General features: G+C 44.8%; 4 protein-coding genes across 5 annotated transcripts in view; 1 reads left to right on the forward strand and 3 right to left on the reverse strand.

The window, feature by feature from the left end:
• LOC126564268 (carnitine O-palmitoyltransferase 2, mitochondrial) overlaps positions 1-15,841 on the reverse strand; it is a 141,739-nt gene extending 125,898 nt beyond the window's left edge. The window contains exons 1-2 of one of the 2 annotated variants that reach the window (XM_050221269.1): positions 15,058-15,841; positions 13,435-14,641 (exon numbers count right to left, since the gene is read on the reverse strand). In XM_050221269.1, the coding sequence (XP_050077226.1) occupies positions 13,435-14,641; positions 15,058-15,838 (1,988 nt within the window). In that variant the 5' untranslated portion in view covers positions 15,839-15,841. Of the gene's footprint in view, positions 1-13,430; positions 14,642-15,057 lie in introns of those variants that run through there. The other variant, XM_050221270.1, reaches the window with a different exon arrangement.
• Positions 1-16,700, reverse strand: part of LOC126564400 (pre-mRNA-processing factor 17) — a 375,930-nt gene that overhangs the window by 2,917 nt on the left and 356,313 nt on the right. The gene's annotated exons all lie outside the window — the stretch shown is intronic.
• On the reverse strand, positions 101-758 carry LOC126565928 (brain protein I3). The gene is made up of 2 exons (XM_050223130.1): positions 695-758; positions 101-590 (listed from the first exon to the last, which is right to left on the reverse strand). The coding sequence occupies exons 1-2, from the start codon at positions 756-758 to the stop codon at positions 163-165; spliced, it is 492 nt and encodes a 163-aa protein (XP_050079087.1). The 3' UTR covers positions 101-162.
• Positions 1,926-10,680, forward strand: LOC126563770 (brefeldin A-inhibited guanine nucleotide-exchange protein 1). The gene is made up of 3 exons (XM_050220497.1): positions 1,926-2,206; positions 5,057-10,086; positions 10,443-10,680. The coding sequence occupies exons 1-3, from the start codon at positions 1,960-1,962 to the stop codon at positions 10,635-10,637; spliced, it is 5,472 nt and encodes a 1,823-aa protein (XP_050076454.1). The 5' UTR covers positions 1,926-1,959; the 3' UTR covers positions 10,638-10,680.

Consider the following 16,700-nt stretch of genomic DNA (forward strand, 5'->3'; position numbering starts at 1 on the left):
CTTTGTAAAGTATGCTCGTTCTTGATCCTAGGTTGTATGCGAGATTACATCAGCCTAATTACTTACCATTTATCACATACCGTTTTGGTAGTACCCATTACTTTCGCATATATGTTGGTAGAAATGATTTGAAATGTTTCCAGAGTACCCTAAACAATCGTCTCAAAACTGTACGCCACAGTTCGTGCAGCGTCGGTTACGCAGTGCCAGACACGCCAGTATACCGAGTGGAAAGAAGAAAATGGCGCAAAATATTCCCAAACAGGAATAATCATCTTCCAGCATACCGATACGGCATACCGGGCATCCGTTTACGACAATTATCTGTTGGTTGATAATTTCCGGACGTGGCGGTGGTCCAGTTTGTATGGTTACTTGCGGTATGATCGGTACGGTACCCTTGCTTCCGTCCATCGTTCCGTAGTAAGGCACTGTTCCAGCAATGGGAGTTACGTACGTGTGGGCTGTGACGATGGGTTGCTGTTGCATGTATTCCTGTCGCGGATAGGAGGCCGATGGTGCTGCTGTTGTTGATGCTCCTGCTATGGTTGGGGCAGATGGTTGCGTTTGTGATGTATTTTCATTAGCAGCTAGAAACGAGAGAGGGAGGAAACGTAATACGCAAGTATGAGTAATGCTTTCGAAACGGTGGGTTTTTATCTTAATGTAGGCTAAATGTGGGGTTTTCCTTTACCATAATGCGAAGTATAATTCTCCGCTATTACTTGATCGTACGACGGAGGCTCGTTGGAAGCCATTTCGGAGAGTCAATTCAAATTCGTATCCTTTCTTCTAGGAATAGAAAACAATAATTCACCGAACTGCTTTTACAAGGAAACTGTGTTTACAAGGAATTGATAATGGAACTGTCATATATTGGAGCGGAGCGGTCATTCCTAGGTGAACTACGTTCTATACACCTTGTGAAACTGCTGTGAGACAAAAACAGATGTAAAATCGCTTACGATGGTGAATCAGCCTACCATTATACGTAAATAAAAAATTAAAACTATTAACAACTCATATCCGCCATTCATGAATGTCGTAGCAGTGCTTCAATCCAAAAGAAAATTATTTAATCAGCTATACTTGCAAACCAACCGGTACACATCACTTCATCTCAGCTGGATTTTAGTACAATCCGCTTCGTACTAAAACCATCAACACTGTCAACATGACGTGCCAAATAATCAAAAAATAATGAGAAAAAAGTTTGTGAAAAATTGCCACCGTAATCGAATGCGAGTGTGCGAGACCAGGATAAATTGTCTCGAAATTATTGTATCATTCGTGTACTTTATCGTATAAATACTACGTGTTAAAAGCGCATGCGAGAGTGTTGTGATTAAGTGTGCTGATAATTTAGCGTTTGGCCCCATTTTGGTAGCAAAACATTTGTACAAAGTTTGTGAAAGTTTCGTCGTACACAGCACACAAGCATGCAGACGTGTTGAATTGTGCACTCGGTCACTCCCATATTCTCCCGTTGCAAACCCGAGCCCGAATTTGCAGGCCCTGATTTCGGTTTCGGATTACCTATTCAGTGTGGCCATTCGCCGAGAACCATCTCCGTCCAACGTTCCGATACGCTTTGCTTTGGAACGGCCATTCCTTCGGATCGTGCATTAAAAGCGATGTAATCAAACACTTTCAAGCTACAATAATGGTTCCGAACGGTGTGATACGTTTCCGGTTACCATTTGTCACTTGCTAGGACGAATACTGATATCCGAAAAATCTATCACCGAAAATGCAACGGATAATGAAAGCGATTGTGTGAAGGTTAGACGCGTAAACGCAATACCTGCATCCGGCTTTTGTGGAAAGTCTCATCAAAGACAAGAAGAAAAACGGCACACAGTTGCATCCGGTGGAGTTGATGCACTCAGTTTGTTGGGTGCATTGAAGTTTTCGGTGTGCGAGTGCGAGGACCTAATCGAACAACAAACGGAGAAAACTATGCAAACTGTGACCGGCAGCGTAGGAAAAACGAGCAATATAAGCAGAGGCGGAAGCATTAGCAGCAATACGACAAAAGGAACCAGCGGATCGACAACCAGCAATAGCAACATTAGCGGAGCAACAACGGCAACGACAAAAACGAAAGAAATGTTTATCCTACGAGCGCTCGAAAAGATCCTTAGCGATAAAGACATCAAACGGTCCCATCATCTACAGCTAAAGCGTGCCTGCGATGTGGCACTTGGTAAGCAAGCTTTTTACCTCGCTGATGATTAATATTCCCTCAATCTGTACCTCGTACAACGTTAATTCGCTCCGAATGCGTTCCGAGTACCATATTGATAAGAGAGAGGCTGATTCCTTCTGGTTGCGTGCGTGTTTCATACGATAGAAGAGTTCTTTCGACCGCTTTTGGGAGTTTATTATTGATTATCTGTCGCGGGCTGATGGGTTTTTTTGTCATATTACTGTCCCAATTATGAAGTTCCCATTTCCATTGCTTCCTTTTCGGCCATTCACCGCCGACAGGATAGCAGCTCACGATGCTGTGAAGCAATCGTACAACCGAAGGTCACTTATTTGGAGTGCGTTCTCCTTGCCCAACGTCCAACGCGCGTACGTACGTTAGTTAGTGCTAAAAGAAAGCGTACAGCAAGAAGAAAGGAAATGGAACAAATGTGTAAAATGAGAAAAAATCAATAACACTTAAGTAACCCACTTGAAAGGAGCTCCCAACCAACGCTTTTGTGGCGTACGTATCGAGGTGGCTCGGTTGTACCTCGAACCACATGTGTAACACAAGGGTCGTAATTGTCGCCTCGACTGTCCTCTGCGCAAAAGAACGGGTTGAATAGATTTGATGAGTTAACTAATTAAGATGTAGTAGTGTAGCGCAATGATTCGTTTTTAACATAAATTTCAGTTCTATTTGACTCTTCAATCGTATATAATTTTTTGTTACATTTCCTCATAAAATTTTGTCTTAAATTTATGCTTCCTTTTAAATTTGTCAGATGAATCGGTTTGCAGTGTACATTTATCATTATTTTTTCCTTTTTTTCTGTTGTTTTCTGTTGTTCTGTTCATTCTAGAATTCCATTCATAGCTTTAAGTCTAATTTGGTAAATCCACTCCATCATATGCTCGTTAGTTTTGGAAGAAACGTTTATTTCCAACATATGTTTCAAATAAATCACATCACTTTGAAACATATTTTGCTTTTTTAATTCTGTATAACCATTACTGGACTATATTCGAAGCAATAACGAATTAAACATGTTGTCCTGTGGTGGACAACAGGGTTGGCCATATGGTAAAAATATGGTTAAATTATAATTTTGCGGATTGTGTGGAAAATTTTTATATAATATCCTGATATATTTGATAATACCAAAATATTAAGCAACCTGATAATCCGGTGATCTAGTCGTTCCTAGCGATTCCGATCTTACACACCCCATCACCCCATTAGTTTAAGTTTTACGGGTCGGGGTCGTATTCTCAGCTTTTCTTGAGCTGATTTTATACAATTTTATCAAGGCATTTCCTACTTTTTTATTTTCCTGATCGTGGGCAAACTATTATTATTATTATTACTTTATTCGTCCCTTTATCATCTAGGGTTTAACCTAACCCAATGCTAGCTTGCGACACAAAAGGACTGACGAGAACTTTTTGATCAAGGCAACGAACTTAAGGAAAAGACATACACAAACTGAAGGAATAACTTTAAAACGAAAGATACACAAATCTTAAGAAAGGAGAAACAAAACAGATCAGATGAGATTGGACCAAGAAAGACGAGTAGGATGAGAAGTACATGAAGAGATCGTCTTTTAGTAGAATAATTTCACGAGGCGTTAAAGAAATATGTTTACAACTTCATCATTAGCATTAGTATGTACTAAATTAGCTTACAAGTCTGTAGAACTAGGTGTAAGATCTGCATTATGTATCGCCAGTGATGCATTTATTAATATACCTGAGACAAAATACTGATACAAATATGGCAATCCTCGTTGGGGGGTGGTTAGTAAATACTACCAATACCTGCAAAGAGCACCCGCGTACCATTAGCTGCTTCCCTAGGTGACAAACATTGTTAAACTCTTCACATGCAGGTGACGAAGGGTTTTATTTAAGCGAAGATAACGCCCCGCCGCATTGTGCAACTGGGAGAAGTGGTTACACTAAAGGCACTCCACAAACCGCTACAACATACGACGCAGGGAAGCCTCCTCGTGTCGACAATAAGCACCAACCGATACAATATTCTACCAGTACAGGGTGGCATCGTAGAAGTGATACACTTTGTTTATGTAATAAAATTGAGACCTTCTAAAGACGCTTTTGGAAATCGTAACTTCATCCGGCATTTCGTTCCATTCGTTCAAATTCAAATGTGTTTAAGTCCAACGGGTTCAAATCTCGAGGCGAAGCAGGTCATTCCGATGCGCTGAAGAAACATGGCAAATGCTCCACTCCCGAACAATCGAAGCCTTATGGGCTGGAGCTGAATCCTGTTGGAAGCAACAGCTGTCGTTGCCAAAAAGTTTCTTAGCGTATGGTTTCAAGTGGCCTTGGTATCACTTGATGGTCCGGTAGACGAATAATCGACTTAAATTGAGATGAGACAGTTTCTGCCTAATCTGAATGTTTGTCTAATCTTGCAAATGCATAATTTTTACTTGTTCGCGACTACTGAACTGACTTGTTACTAGTGAACTGAACTCAGTGTACGTTTTGTACAATAAATAGTAAACAGGTGCACCCGAAGAAGTGTATCAATTCGACGATGCCACTCTGTACAGATACTGTAGAGCTTTTTTTTTGTACGCTCGATTTACGCGTTGAAATGATAAGTGGCCGTATTTTAGTCATCACTCAATCGTCACTGATAGTGGATCGACGATTTGATTTTCCCACTGCCTTGTAAAAAGGGATGGATGAAGTTTTTCTCAATGTATTCAAACGAATAGAAGATTATTGGGGTTTTGCTGCGAAAGGTCTCGCGGGATTTCTTTTTTTCCCTATATCAATATGTGTTTGTGTTCAATGCGTTAATTTATCGTCTTATTTCTATCTATAATTTTAGAGGACATCAAGGAAGAGCTGAAACAGGCAGGACACACCGAAACCAATGGCGAAACACCGGTACCATCGGCCGCGTTACCGTTGCCGAAGAACGATTCCGGCAACATTATCAATGCGGAAAAGTACTTCCTACCGTTTGAACTTGCCTGCCAAAGCCGCACACCGCGCATCGTCGTGACGGCACTCGATTGCTTGCAGAAGCTGATCGCGTACGGTCACCTAACTGGCAACATTCCTGATTCGTCCAATCCGGGCAAATTCCTGATCGATCGTATCGTCACCACGATCTGCAATTGCTTTATGGGCCCACAGACGGACGAAGGTGTGCAGTTGCAGATCATTAAGGCACTGCTGACGGTTGTCACGTCCCAGCACGTCGAGGTGCACGAAGGCACGGTGCTGCAGGGTGTGCGCACCTGTTACGACATTTATCTGTCTAGCAAAAACCTTATCAACCAAACGACGGCTCGCGCGACCCTCACACAGATGCTGAATGTGATTTTCACGCGCATGGAAAATCAAGCATTCGAAGCAATTGCTGTAACGGCTGCGAGTGCAAACGCTGCGCTGCAAGCGGGAAACAGCAGCACGGCGGATGAATCTCCAACGCAACCGAAACCGATCGACGAGAAACATCCGGACTACGATACGATCCGAGCGATCGTGGAAGAAATTGTCGATAATGTGATAGCACAGGCAGCTTCCAGTGTTGCGGCGGGTGGGGGTGAGGTGGCCGGTACAACCGAACCGGTAGGAAACATGAACGAAACGAGTGAAACGGCTAGTATCGGCGGTATATCGATCGGTGGTACCGATACGACATCGATCGCACGCATACCATCGCAGGAAAGTATGGAAGTGACGAGCGAAAACGATAGTATTGTAACGGCCAAGTTTACTCACATCCTGCAGAAGGACGCGTTCCTGGTGTTTCGTGCACTGTGCAAACTATCCATGAAACCCCTGCCAGAAGGTCATCCGGATCCGAAATCGCACGAGCTGCGATCGAAAATTCTTTCCCTCCATCTGCTCCTATCGATCCTGCAAAATGCCGGACCGGTATTTCGTTCGAACGAAATGTTCATCATGGCGATCAAGCAGTATCTGTGTGTTGCGCTCTCGAAAAATGGCGGCAGTGCCGTGCCGGAAGTGTTTGAGCTGTCACTCTCGATCTTTGTCGCACTGTTGTCGAACTTTAAAATTCATCTCAAAAAGCAAATTGAGGTATTTTTTAAGGAAATTTTCCTTAACATTCTTGAAGCACCCAGCTCCTCGTTCGAGCACAAGTGGATGGTCATTCAGGCGCTCACTCGTATCTGTGCCGATGCGCAAAGTGTGGTAGACATTTACGTGAACTATGATTGCGATTTTTCTGCCGCTAATTTGTTCGAACGGTTGGTGAACGATTTGTCGAAAATTGGCCAGGGTCGGCAAGCGCTGGAACTCGGAACATCGGTCAATCAGGAGAAATCGATGCGAATTCGGGGGTTGGAATGTTTGGTGTCGATCCTGAAGTGTATGGTCGAGTGGAGTAAGGATCTGTACGTGAATCCCAACTCACAAACCACGCTGGGAGATCCACCGTCCGCTGGAGGTACGGCGGTTGTGGAGCGGAAGAGCAGTTCGTTGAATGTAAGCGTCGGATCACCGGTAGATGATACTGTGCACGAAATTTCGATGAAATCACATGGTGGATCGAGTGTTAGCATTAATTCCCTCGGTAGTACGAACACTTCCGGAGGTAATCGGGAAGTACTCGATTTGCCCGAGGAACTGGAAGAGCGCAAGCAACGGAAAGAGGTCATGGAGACTGGTATCGACATGTTTAATCGGAAACCGAAGAAAGGTATTGTGTTCCTGCAGGAACGGGGACTGCTCGGTACAACGGTGGAGGATGTCGCCCGTTGGCTGCACGAGGATGAACGGTTGGACAAAACGCAAATCGGTGACTATCTGGGAGAAAATGACGAGCAGAGCAAAACGGTGATGTGCGCGTACATCGATGCGATGAACTTTACCGAGCTGGACATTGTGGCTGCGTTGCGTTACTTCCTCGAAGGTTTCCGATTGCCCGGAGAGGCACAAAAAATTGACCGACTGATGGAGAAGTTTGCTTCACGTTACTGTGACTGCAATCCGAACAATACGCTGTTTGCCAGTGCCGACACAGTTTATGTGCTAGCGTTCTCTGTGATAATGCTGACGACGGATCTGCATTCACCGCAAGTGAAACACAAGATGACGAAAGAGCAGTACATCAAGATGAACCGAGGTATCAGCGATAATAAGGATCTGCCGGAGGAGTATCTGTCGCAGATCTACGACGAAATAGCGGGCCACGAGATTAAGATGAAAAACACCGTGGCGAACAAACCGGCCGGCAAGCAGATCATTGTGAACGAGAAGAAGCGCAAGTTGTTGTGGAACTTGGAGATGGAAGCTTTGTCGACGACGGCCAAAAATCTGATGGAGTCTGTGTCGCACGTGAAGGCGTCATTTACCTCGGCAAAACATCTCGAGCACGTGAGACCGATGTTTAAGATGGCGTGGACCTCCTTTCTGGCAGCATTTTCCGTTGGGCTGCAGGATTGTGATGATCCGGAAATTGCGTCCCTGTGTTTGGATGGGATTCGGTGTGCGGTTCGTATTGCGTGCATCTTTCACATGAGCCTCGAGCGTGATGCGTACGTACAAGCGTTGGCTCGATTTACGCTGCTGACGGCTAATTCGCCGATTAACGAGATGAAAGCGAAAAACATTGATACGATCAAAACACTTATCATGGTGGCACATACGGACGGGAACTATCTTGGGTCGAGCTGGTTGGATATTGTGAAATGTATTTCCCATCTGGAGTTGGCACAATTGATCGGTACCGGTGTGAGGCCTGAATTCCTGTCCGGTCCGGCATCACATCGGGATACGCTGGATCCAAGCGCAAAGGAACATATTGGAGAAACGAGTTCGCAAAGCATTGTCGTCGCGGTTGATCGTATCTTTACCGGTTCGATACGGCTGGATGGTGATGCGATCGTGGACTTTGTAAAAGCACTCTGTCAGGTATCGCTGGACGAGTTGATGCGCCCACAGCCGCGGATGTTTTCGCTGCAAAAGATTGTCGAGATTTCGTACTACAATATGGGCCGTATTAGGTTGCAGTGGTCACGTATCTGGCAAATTTTGGGCGAACATTTCAATGCCGTCGGTTGCAATACGAACGAAGAGATAGCGTTCTTTGCCCTGGACTCACTTCGCCAACTGTCGATGAAGTTTATCGAAAAGGGTGAATTTACCAATTTCCGCTTCCAGAAGGATTTCCTTCGGCCATTTGAACACATCATGAAGAAAAACAATTCGCCCGCGATTCGCGATATGGTCGTGCGGTGCGTAGCGCAGATGGTAAACTCCCAGGCACACAATATCAAATCGGGCTGGAAAAATATCTTCTCTGTGTTTCACCTAGCGGCGGGCGATCATGACGAGGGCATCGTGGAGCTAGCGTTCCAAACAACGCGCAAGATCATTAACGATCTGTACCAGAGTCAGTTCCATATCATGATCGATTCGTTCCAGGACGCGGTCAAGTGCCTGTCGGAGTTTGCGTGCAATGCCCGGTTTCCGGACACAAGCATGGAAGCGATCCGGCTCGTCCGGACATGTGCAATTTGTGTGAACGATGCACCCAACCTGTTTGCCGAGCATGCGGGCATGGAGAACGATGTGTCAGTGCCGGAGGAGGATCGTGTTTGGGTGCGTGGCTGGTTCCCGATGCTATTCTCCCTCTCCTGTGTGGTAAACCGTTGTAAGCTGGATGTACGGACACGTGGACTGACCGTGCTGTTCGAGATCGTCAAAACGCACGGTGATGCTTTCCGGGCGAATTGGTGGCGTGATCTGTTCAATGTACTGTTCCGCATTTTCGACAACATGAAGCTACCGGAACATCAAACGGAAAAAGCGGAATGGATGACAACAACGTGCAATCACGCACTGTACGCCATTATTGACGTATTTACGCAATATTTCGACGTACTCGGGCCGATGCTGCTGGCGGACCTATACTGTCAGCTGCACTGGTGTGTCCAACAGAACAATGAACAGCTGGCCCGATCCGGAACAAATTGTCTCGAGAATTTGGTCATCTCGAATGGGCTCAAATTTAGTGAAGACACGTGGAGCAAAACCTGCCAGTGTATGCTGGACATCTTCAATAGTACTCTGCCAAATGAGCTACTAACGTGGAAACCGGATCCATTGCCACAATCGATCGTGGTCAGCGGTGCAAACACTCCCCGAGTTCACGAAAATGGAGATGTACCACGGCACGGCATTCTAAAGCGCTCCGGATCACAACATTCAATGCACGGACCGGACCCACATACGGTGGGTGATCAAAGTACCGTCACAAACCTATCGTCATCCGGTGGTGCCGCAAACACATCGGTACTGTTCTCCAACCTGCTGATAAAATGTGTCGTACAGCTAGAGCTGATACAGACGATCGACAATATCGTATTCTTCCCGGCGACTTCACGCAAGGAAGATGCGGAAACGCTCGCCCAAGCAACGGCGGAACTGAGCGCCATTAATCAACACGCAGCCTCCTACCCCTCGTCCCTTTCCGGGGAGGAGTGTCAGCGGGAGGAGCAGGGCATGTACAGCTATCTGAACACACCTCATCTGCTGCAGCTGGTGGAGTGTTTGCTGCAAAGTCACCGGTTTGCGAAACAGTTCAACTCGAACAACGATCAGCGTACGGTGCTGTGGAAGGCTGGGTTTAAGGGTTCACTAAAGCCAAATCTGTTGAAGCAGGAAACGCAATCGCTTGCGTGTGTGCTGCGAATACTGTTCAAGATGTACAGTGATGAGAACCGGCGGAGGGATTGGCAGGATATTGAGCAGCGATTGATCGGTGTGTGTACGGAGGCGTTGGATTACTTCCTTTCGCTACCGAGTGAACCGCATCGGGATGCGTGGACATCGTTGCTGTTGCTAGTGATGACGCGGTTGCTGAAAATGTCGGATGCCAGGGTGAGTTACATCTTTACTATGAAGCTCCTTTTAATTATTAATTGATTCAACGAATCTTCGATTAAATTCGGTCATATTTTAATTGAATGGAGGAACTGTTGTCATTTGTAGCCAATTTTGTGGCATCAGCATGAAGCTGTCTATTTTAAAGAACTCTATATTCACGACACTCCTATCGTAAACTTCTACCGACGTCGATTTTGAAACGAAATAACACTCGTGGCAACATTCCAACGATTACCTCAATATCTATCCTTTTCTGTATTTAAACGCTATCTACTATCCTAACGATTATTTGCTCTACCTAATTGCAAAAATATATTGTCTTTTCCAATCCACTTTTTGTCTCTGTTCAGTTTGCGGCCCACATTGGCAGCTACTACGTGTTCCTGTGCGATCTGACATGTGTAGATTTGAAGCCGGAACTGCGAACAGTATTGCGTCGTGTGTTTCTACGCATCAGCCCAGTATTTGGAATCTCGAGTGCCACTGCTGGAAGCGGTGCGTCCAACGCAAATGCGTCCAACACTGTTCCCATGGCAGCTACCTAGTATCGGCGGCACAGCTCAATCTCTCGTATTACTACTATGACTACCAACAGCGACAGCTACAGCCGGTTGCATCAACAGCACCATCCAATGCTGTACCAGCGCTCCTATTCCACATCCAACCACCAGCCACAAGCAATGCGTTACTCCCTATCATCTACCACCGGTGTCTGCCAGTGTCATCGTTGGCGTGCGATAGCGCTCAGCAACCAGAATGGCGTTCGTTCCTTCCCGTCCTCACCGGAGCGTCAGCGTAGTCAGAGGCCGGTGTATCAAAGGCGTACTGCATCTGGAGGTGTTTTAGGTGCGTTCGCAATTGGCAACTCCTCCAGATCGGCGGGACATCCGGTAGGAGTGCGCAGTAACTATAGAGGCAACAATAGTAGTAGTAGTAGTAGTAATAGTAGTAGTAGCAGCAGTATCAAAAATATCATTACCACTACCTCTAGTAATAGTGATGGCGGTAGAACAACAGTACCGCGTTTTACATCCTTCGTTCCTTCCTTCGCACGCCGACCAACGTCCTCTTCTTCTGCATCATCTTCGGCCTTCTATCCGGTCGGTACATACTTTTCGGCTAATCGGGTTGCCGCTTCCGGTCGGACAGTTGGTAGCGGCAGAAACGATTCCTCCTGGACGAAAAATCGTATATTGTAGCCCAAGTGCATATGTGAGAGGGAAGCGCGTATGCAAAGAAGTCGTCGCACTTAGTGCACTTTTTTGTTAGACTTTTTTGTAGAAAGCGACACCGGAGCACGAATATTCCAAGATGAAGAGCATGTGTAGAAATTCTTATATGAAAATTTTTTGAATCCAAAGAAAATGAAGATCGAATGCAAGTAAGATCCGTAAGAGAGACACTTTCCAAAATTGAGATATTGTATTATGTTCATAATTTTATCGTTGTTGTATTTTAGAATCGATTTTTTTACGTTCATGACCGTCACACAACTCTCGCACTGGAATGAAGCTACACCTAGAAAGAAGGGAGATACTTGGCACCTTACTGCAATATGATAGGAGCGTGGTGTGTATCCTTGTAAATAGTAAACTAGTTGCTTGAATTAAATTCTGAACTAATACAACCACTAGTTGCGCTTTGCTTAGGAGTAATCCATCTTTTCACCACTTGAAAGCAAACGGTTGGCGTTAAAGGTAGCATGTTAGATTTTTTTCACATAAAAAAGGTGTGACACACACGCAATACTGAGGGTGAAAAGACACAAAAAAGTCGAAAATCTACACAGAACGTAAGTAACACTATTTAACCAGTAAAGTATCAAGTAATGATGCAAAAAAAGCACTACAACAAAAAAAAACAGAACAAAAGAGTGACTAAAAAGGGATAGATAAAAAAGAAACAGATTAAAACTAGTAAATCGCTTTGTATACATGTGGGATGGGTGTGGTGTAGGTGAATGAGAGATTTCATGTAGCGCGACCATGAGAAAGCTGTATCTCGAGTGCAATCGGATGTTCGATTAAAAATCAAATCAAATGGCAAAATGCTTGCAACAGCAGCAAAGCAAAGAGGAGGGACGGACGTACTATGTTCGTTTCCCCATTTGGTTTTGGCCACTAAATTATGTTACATTTTTGGCATTTCACAACCTCGACACGCGAGCTACGATAGATATGTTTAACGGTGTGGTCCAGTCCAGCAATAGTAAACCTAACAAAAAAAAAAAAAAAAAACAAGGACAGGAAAGGAATGGTAGGCATGTTGTAACATATACTCTGTGATCGAGACCGAGCAAGTTAGCAAGCGTACGAGCGTAAGAAGGGTGATAAATTAATCCATTTATTTGTTATGTGAAATCATTACCGAAAGAGAATATACAGTATATATAGTATAATATATACTAATCTGCGTACGATAAAAAAAACAAACAAATACATCCGTTGTAAAGCAATAGAGAAATTTAATTGGCCGAGGCTGATGGCGGCTTTCCGAACGATTGTTTTTGCTATGTATAATATTATTTATTTTTTAAGTAATCTTAATTGTAGAACTAACATTAAAAACGTATGTTTCTCGGCTATAAAACATGCTTTTCAATCTAGTTTGGTGTTAACTTTTCATGGAGGATACATCAGATGCTCGTTTAGCAACTAGTGATGGGAACATGTAACAACCGGAATTCCCGGAGTAATCTCCGATATTAACTCCGGAATGCACTGCAGAATCAACTGACGATTACTCCGGAGTCTACTGGGAAATTAACTTTGGATTAAAAATCGAAATCGATGCTGACTCCGGAGTCATTTCTGTGCATCGCGGAACGAGTGATTTTGTCTTTTAATCAAATCACTTTGATAAAACCATTTTTGTCAATAGATCAGTGCAAAAGGTCAGTGCACCGGCGCTTGTAGCTTGTTTATGCGCTAGGTTCAGCCATTTCAAAGCGAGAATTTTTCAAAAACACTCATGAAAACCGGCATTTTGATTTGATGATCGTGGCCCTCGGCCTTACAATTGGAAAATTAGAAGAACAATAGTCCAAACTTGCAACGATTCGAATAGTCTGGAGAGGCCTTAGGACGGTTGAGGAATGTTTTAAATTCAAGTTAAGGAAATCATTATAATTAAGAATAAGTCTTACTACAAAAAATCATTCTCATATTGGATTGTAGGAAATAATATTTCTCTTTTACTTTATTTTTATTTAATTTACATAGTTTACTTTATTACTTTCTCCCTACGCAACTATTACACCTTTCCCGTAGCCACTTTTTAACAAAAACCCTGCCACTGTCAGTCCTTCAATAGCTACTAAATTCGATAACAGCCTACAATCACTTCTCTTTGGAAGCTGGCCCAGTCGCGGTCAGCACTTTGCTAATGTCTTCGTACGCTGCCCGAAGACAGTCGACAAATTCGCCCCCATTCCGGTGCGGTTTGTAGCTCGTAACGACACTACCCAAATAACCATCTTGTATATTATACCCAATACCATACCCATCCTTTACAACCGGCCCAAACCCACCCGCCAACAGGGCCGGCGATGAAAGCGTACTGGTCGACAGTATGTTGTGATTGATAGCCGCATAGGCAGGATCCTGGTACAGTGCCGGCAACGGAAGACTATTCTTCTGTGCCGTATGCTTCAACCCGAACAGGTGCCGATCGAACCCTTGCCCCATCGCGGCTTCCTTCGTTAGCTGACCATGTACGGTCGAACATTGGTTCATGATTTCGCGCAATTCGGCCGCACTTTTTCGCTTCTTTTCTACCTCTTCGCAGAACGTTTTCGTAGCGACCGTACACGGTCGCATCGTTTCCGTACGACCATGCCGAAAAGCGGCCGTACTGCACGACTCGTAAGTGGCTACAAACTTGCCGTGCTGCTTGTAGTAGGCCAGCTGAAAACCGAGCTGCATTACCGAATCGGGACTGATGCGTTGCTTTTTGCACACGTTCTTGTTAATTCCTTCGTACTTCATGTAGTTCATGTCGAGCGAATCGATGACCGCGTTGTGATTATTTTCAGCCGCCCGGATAGCGCCCCGCACACGATCGTCCAGCGTAAAATCGATTGGCACGATAGCATCCTTCGACTGGTTGTCCGATCCCTGCAGTCCAACCTGTGCGAACGGTGCCGTGGTAGTTTCTTTGAAAATTTCCTGAAAGTAACGCAGCACGGCAACACCATCACCCCAGGAATGTTCGAAATTGATGCCCGCCGTCCCATCCTTTGCGACGATCAGTGAGAATGATTTGTCGAACCATCGGTTCGTGCCATCACCGAACAGAAACTCGCGAATAGCGGGAATTGGGTTGTCTGGGTTTATCGTCGACTCATCCAGGCACAGGCAGAACAGTGCCGAATCGACCAGTTCGATTGATTTGGCATTTTTGCCCAGCTGGGTAAGATGTGATCGAGCCGCTGCCCATGTGTCACGGTTTTCGGTCGTCAACAGTCCTAGCGGATCGGCTGCCGGAGGTTTCGTGTCATTGAAAATCCGCTCGAATCGTGCAAACAGTGTGGCCGGTTGTTCGATATTACCTAGAATATTGTTGAGTAATTATGTTAACCGTTTTTTTAAGTTTACAATTAATCGTTTTCCCGATAGCGACTTAAAAGACTTCAAGGCCTTATATGAGTTAATTAAATAATGGTCATGTATTTTGTATGGGTGTTTGTATTTTGTCGATTTATAAAGCTTGTATATTTTGATTTGATCGTCGTATTTGCTTGGGAGAAGAAATTATTTGCTTGTTTTAGAAGAAAACCATAACGAAACCTTGAGAGGTATTATTCGACACTTCTTTAGGTAACTGCAAAACCCCATACAAAATGAAAGACTTACCCGGGGAAGGTGGGTTATAGAAGTAAGGTTGTATTTTTGGTCATTGAAAAGAAGGTTAATCCGTCTCACAAGGGGTCTTATATCGCGTTTCAGCTATCTGAGTAATTCTTACCTTCCGCATCCAGCACATCCACCGCATACATGTTGCCTTTACGTAGCACAACCAAATGACGGGACGATTCGTTACGATAAATTCGATCCTTGCCAAGCTCCGGAATACGCGTTCCACCAAACAGTCCCTGATACTGGCTCATATCGAGCGGGAATGCTTTGAATGTGTATGCCACGTACGTGGAAATTATCGAAGGCATTAGCGAAGTAACCGTGCGGAACATCGCCGTATCACTTTTGGCCGGGTTCATGTGGAAAACTTCCGGCTCAAGCGTTTTGGCACGCAACGATTTCATGAACCGCAGCGAGCTTATTACCAAATTGGTTGTACGCAGCACCGGCTCGTTATACTCTGGCCGCGGATCCGGATTCATCATCAGCAGCGGATTGTAGTTCAGTGGCAGTGGGATACGATCCCGCAGGTACATATCGAACCACGGTTCGGAGATGTAGCTGGTGTGTTTGTTTTTTGCATCGAATTCCTTCAATAGTGCTTGCAGGTTTGGTCCATCGGTTTGGGCAAATTGTTGCACTGCTTGCTTGGTACGGTCGAAGGCATCTGGTGCAAGTAGCGGTTGCTGTGCGGCCAGATACCGGGCGCAGGTTTTCTCCAGCTCTGGGATCGGCAGTCGGGGCAGGGAAGGTTGGAAGTGAAGCATCGGTATCTTCGAACGTTGAAGGTACTGATACTCATCGCCGGTGGTTCGCCGTGCCGAGGTAGATTGATTCCGCGTAGCATTGGCTAGGCTGACAATCCGTTGCGTTTTCGGAATACGTAACATGATGCCCGGGACGAGTTGATTTTGGTAGTTTGAATACTAGAATTTGTCCTCAAGCACAACTATTAAGGCACAATACAGCACAGTCCAACGTCCGATCAGCTCACAAACCAACTCAATGGAATGAATTTGGTGTGGTCTAGGTTCAAAGTTCACTCGCGTTATGATTTCACTTGCTAGGCAAGGCACAACAATGCATCAGGTAAAGAAGGCAACACATAACATCGGCTTCACGCCTAATCTTATCAGACACAGAGGAGAAGAGCATTAACCAAAAAACATACAGGACCGTGAAAGGATTAACTAAAAACTAGACAATTGCATAAAAATTCCAACACAAATGGGAGGTGCGGTGTGCGTGTGCGTCCTGTGGACGTAAACACTGATGATGATTTTTAAGGGATTTATGCTTTGTCAGCACACCAGTGCCAGCAAACAAAAGAACAACAATGCTGCTGGCAGCTGATTGTCAGTAAACAAAAAAAAAACAGATGGACCCAACGAGAAAAAAACGCCGATAATTCTGCTCTCAAGTGCTTTTGCTCTAATAAAAAAAAAAAATCAGCATTTTTTCTGTAACCAAATCTTTAAAACAGACTAGCTCTTGGATGAAAGGATGAAAAGGAACCACAATCAATGGTAAATAAAATGCTGATTATGATTTTCTTGATCGAGCCATAGCTGGCAGCACTGCGAAACTGACAGCCTTGTGTCAGACACACAGCATTTACCTGTCAAAACATTCGAGTACGCTTTTTTTGTGTGCACTGTGAATCATTTCCATGATTGTGTAGTGCGTTTGCAGCGATTCTTCCTTCCGGTTCGTTCCTCCGGGTTTTGGTGGATAAAATTCGTGTAGACGGAC

Source organism: Anopheles maculipalpis, chromosome 3RL, assembly GCF_943734695.1.
Source record: "Anopheles maculipalpis chromosome 3RL, idAnoMacuDA_375_x, whole genome shotgun sequence".
In the NCBI taxonomy this organism is placed as follows: Eukaryota; Metazoa; Arthropoda; class Insecta; order Diptera; family Culicidae; genus Anopheles; species Anopheles maculipalpis.

Bases quoted from the DNA above. Each gene is read 5' to 3' on its own strand.
- LOC126563770 (XM_050220497.1), top strand. From the start codon at position 1,960: ATGCAAACTGTGACCGGCAGCGTAGGAAAAACGAGCAATATAAGCAGA. The intron at 2,207-5,056 runs GTAAGCAAGCTT...CTATAATTTTAG, and splicing joins TGCCTGCGATGTGGCACTTG to AGGACATCAAGGAAGAGCTG. The intron at 10,087-10,442 runs GTGAGTTACATC...GTCTCTGTTCAG, and splicing joins TGAAAATGTCGGATGCCAGG to TTTGCGGCCCACATTGGCAG.
- LOC126565928 (XM_050223130.1), bottom strand. From the start codon at position 758: ATGGCTTCCAACGAGCCTCCGTCGTACGATCAAGTAATAGCGGAGAAT. The intron at 591-694 runs GTAAAGGAAAAC...TCTCGTTTCTAG, and splicing joins GAATTATACTTCGCATTATG to CTGCTAATGAAAATACATCA.